This window comes from Rutidosis leptorrhynchoides, chromosome 7 (assembly GCF_046630445.1).
Source record: "Rutidosis leptorrhynchoides isolate AG116_Rl617_1_P2 chromosome 7, CSIRO_AGI_Rlap_v1, whole genome shotgun sequence".
NCBI lineage: Eukaryota > Viridiplantae > Streptophyta > Magnoliopsida > Asterales > Asteraceae > Rutidosis > Rutidosis leptorrhynchoides.
In genome coordinates this window covers 110,779,728-110,782,341 of record NC_092339.1, presented here as the reverse complement: position 1 = coordinate 110,782,341, position 2,614 = coordinate 110,779,728, and the positions used below count along the sequence as shown (strand labels likewise).

Below are 2,614 nucleotides of genomic sequence, written 5' to 3'. Positions count from 1 at the left end.
CAGTTCACGTACTAATAGAAACTCATGTCCCTCCACTTATTTTTCGAACAAAAAAAGGAAAACATCCTCTAGTGAATCTGTGTGGTCGAGCATTAGACGTTGGAACACAACATCAAGAATTCTCAAAGCTAAGTCACAAGCTAGAAACCCGAACAGGAAAAAACTAAAAATCAAGTCTAACCATACATCTTCACAAAGCAATGGTAAAAGCTTTCATTCATTATCAGAGACATCATTGAACTGCGAGGATGTTGGTGAACTACTTGGACTTTCGAGGAAACAGGGACATCTCAAGTGTTGAGGTATTCTCTTTATTTTTCCATCTTTATCTAGTTTAAAAACATTGTTAACAATGAAGATTTTATCTTTAAATATTAGAGGATTAGGTCTATATGACAAAAACAAATTTAATTGGTTCAAATGTGTATGTTTTCAACAAAAACCTAATGTTATTGCTCTTCAGGAAACTAAAGCTGAAAAGATTTCGGAAACATGGGTGGAAAAGGTTTGGGGTTGTAATGATTTTAAATATGCTTTCAAAAAATCAAAGGGTAACTCGGGCGGTATCATTACGATTTGGGATCCTAATATGTTTAATGTTAACCATGTTGTTGAGCGTGACTTCTTTATTACAATAAAGGATTTTGAAAAGATGTAGGTACCGAGCTCATTCTTGTGAACACTTATGGACCCCAAACTGATTCAGAAAAAAGAAAAATGTGGGATGATCTCAATGATATATTAAAGTATGATGATGCTATGTGGATAATCTTTGGGGACTTTAACGAAGTTAGATTCTCTTCGGAAAGAAAGAATACAGATTTTTGTGAGAGAAGAGCAAAACTCTTCAATGATTTTATCAAGGATAACTCCTTACTTGATTTGCCATTAGGAGGAAGAACATATACTCGTATTACTGACAACGGAAGAAAATTCTGTAAACTCGATAGGTATCTTGTATCAGAAAATCTCTTTCTTCAATGGCCGAATCTAAACGTCATGGTTTTGGACAAAAAACACACGGATCATTGTCCTCTCATTTTACAAGATGGTAATGTTGATTTTGGTCCTAAATCGGTCAAAGTTTTTGATGAATGGTTAAAGCAAGAAGATTCCTATGACATCATCAAATCAACTTGGAATAAAACAAACAACAACGTTAAACTCGATTGTATTTTTCGTGATAAGCTAAAGTTGGTCAAACAAGAGCTTAAGAAATGGTATTCGACTTCTCATGGAAAGTTGACAACGGAAATAGAAGAATTGACAAGTGCGGTAAATGATTGGGAAAAGATAGCCGAATTGGCCGATCTAAATGAAGTTCAATATAATAGTTGGATGAAAGACAAAGAAACTCTTCTTCAAAAAGAGAAAACGCAAATTGAAATGCTCAACCAAAAGTCGAGATTCAAGTGGGTTTTGGAAGGAGACGAGAATAGCAAATTTTTCCACTCTTACATTCGTCGAAGGAATCAGAAAAATAACATCCATGGAGTTAACATTGGCGGGGTATGGAACTCCAATCCGTTAACTATAAAAAAATGAAGCTTTTAATTTTTTTCAAGGTCTATTCAAGAAAAACACCTCGGAAGCTTGGATGCTCAATAGTTGGGACGGACCAAAAATTGAATCAGAATCGGCCGACGCATTAGAGTCTCGATTCACAAAAAACAAAGTACGAGAAGCTATCAAAGGCTGTGGAAGAAATAAGGCGCCGGGTCCGGATGGGTTCAATATCATGTTTTACATCAAATTCTGGGACATAATCAAAGGCGATCTTCTAAATGCTTTAAATTGGTTTTGGAAAAATGGAACCATTTCCAATGGTTGCAACGCATCCTTCATCACGCTTATCCCAAAGGTCAATGATCCTCTCAACTTTTCAAATTATAGGCCTATTAGTCTCATCGGGAGTTATTATAAAATACTTTCTAAAATTCTTGCAAACCGAATCAGAAAAATTATTCCGAGACTAATAGGTGATGACCAAAGCGCCTTTATCTCTAATAGATACATACTAGATGGTGTCTTAATCACCCTCGAGACCTTAGATGATCTCAAATCCACAAAAAAAAAAGTTTTATTTTTAAAGTCGATTTTGAAAAAGCTTTTGATTGTCTTGATTGGGAATTTCTTAGTTCCATAATGAATGCAATGGGATTCGGGGCTAAATGGGTCAAGTGGATTTTGTCATGTGTTAACTCAACTTTAATCTCGGTTTTAATTAATGGTTCACCCACCGACCAATTCTTCCCCAAAAGGGGTGCAAGGCAAGGAGACCCCCTATCTCCTTTTCTTTTCATTCTTGCGGGTGAAGGTCTAAACCAACTTTTAAAAATTGCGACAACCAAAAAATTAATTAACAGTGTAGAGGTCGGGAATGATAAGGTTGTAGTGTCACATCTCCAATATGCGGATGACAGCATTATTTTTTGAAAATGGAACAAAGTAGAGGTTAGGAACATTTTAAAAATACGCAAATGTTTTGAGGAACTTTCAGGTCTTAAAATCAATCTCAACAAAAGTAGTGTTTATGGTATTGGTACTACTAACTCCGAAGTAAATAGCTTTGCTACTTGGTTTAGTTGTAAGGAAGGCTCTTTCCCATTTAACT

General features: G+C 35.5%; 1 protein-coding gene across 1 annotated transcript; it reads left to right on the top strand.

Annotated features, from left to right (window-relative positions):
• Positions 1-352: 352 nt before the first annotated feature.
• On the top strand, positions 353-1,545 carry LOC139859514 (uncharacterized). Its single transcript, XM_071848297.1, has 2 exons — positions 353-551; positions 659-1,545. Exons 1-2 carry the CDS (start codon positions 353-355, stop codon positions 1,543-1,545), a joined length of 1,086 nt encoding a protein of 361 aa, XP_071704398.1.
• The last annotated feature ends 1,069 nt before the right edge of the window (positions 1,546-2,614 follow it).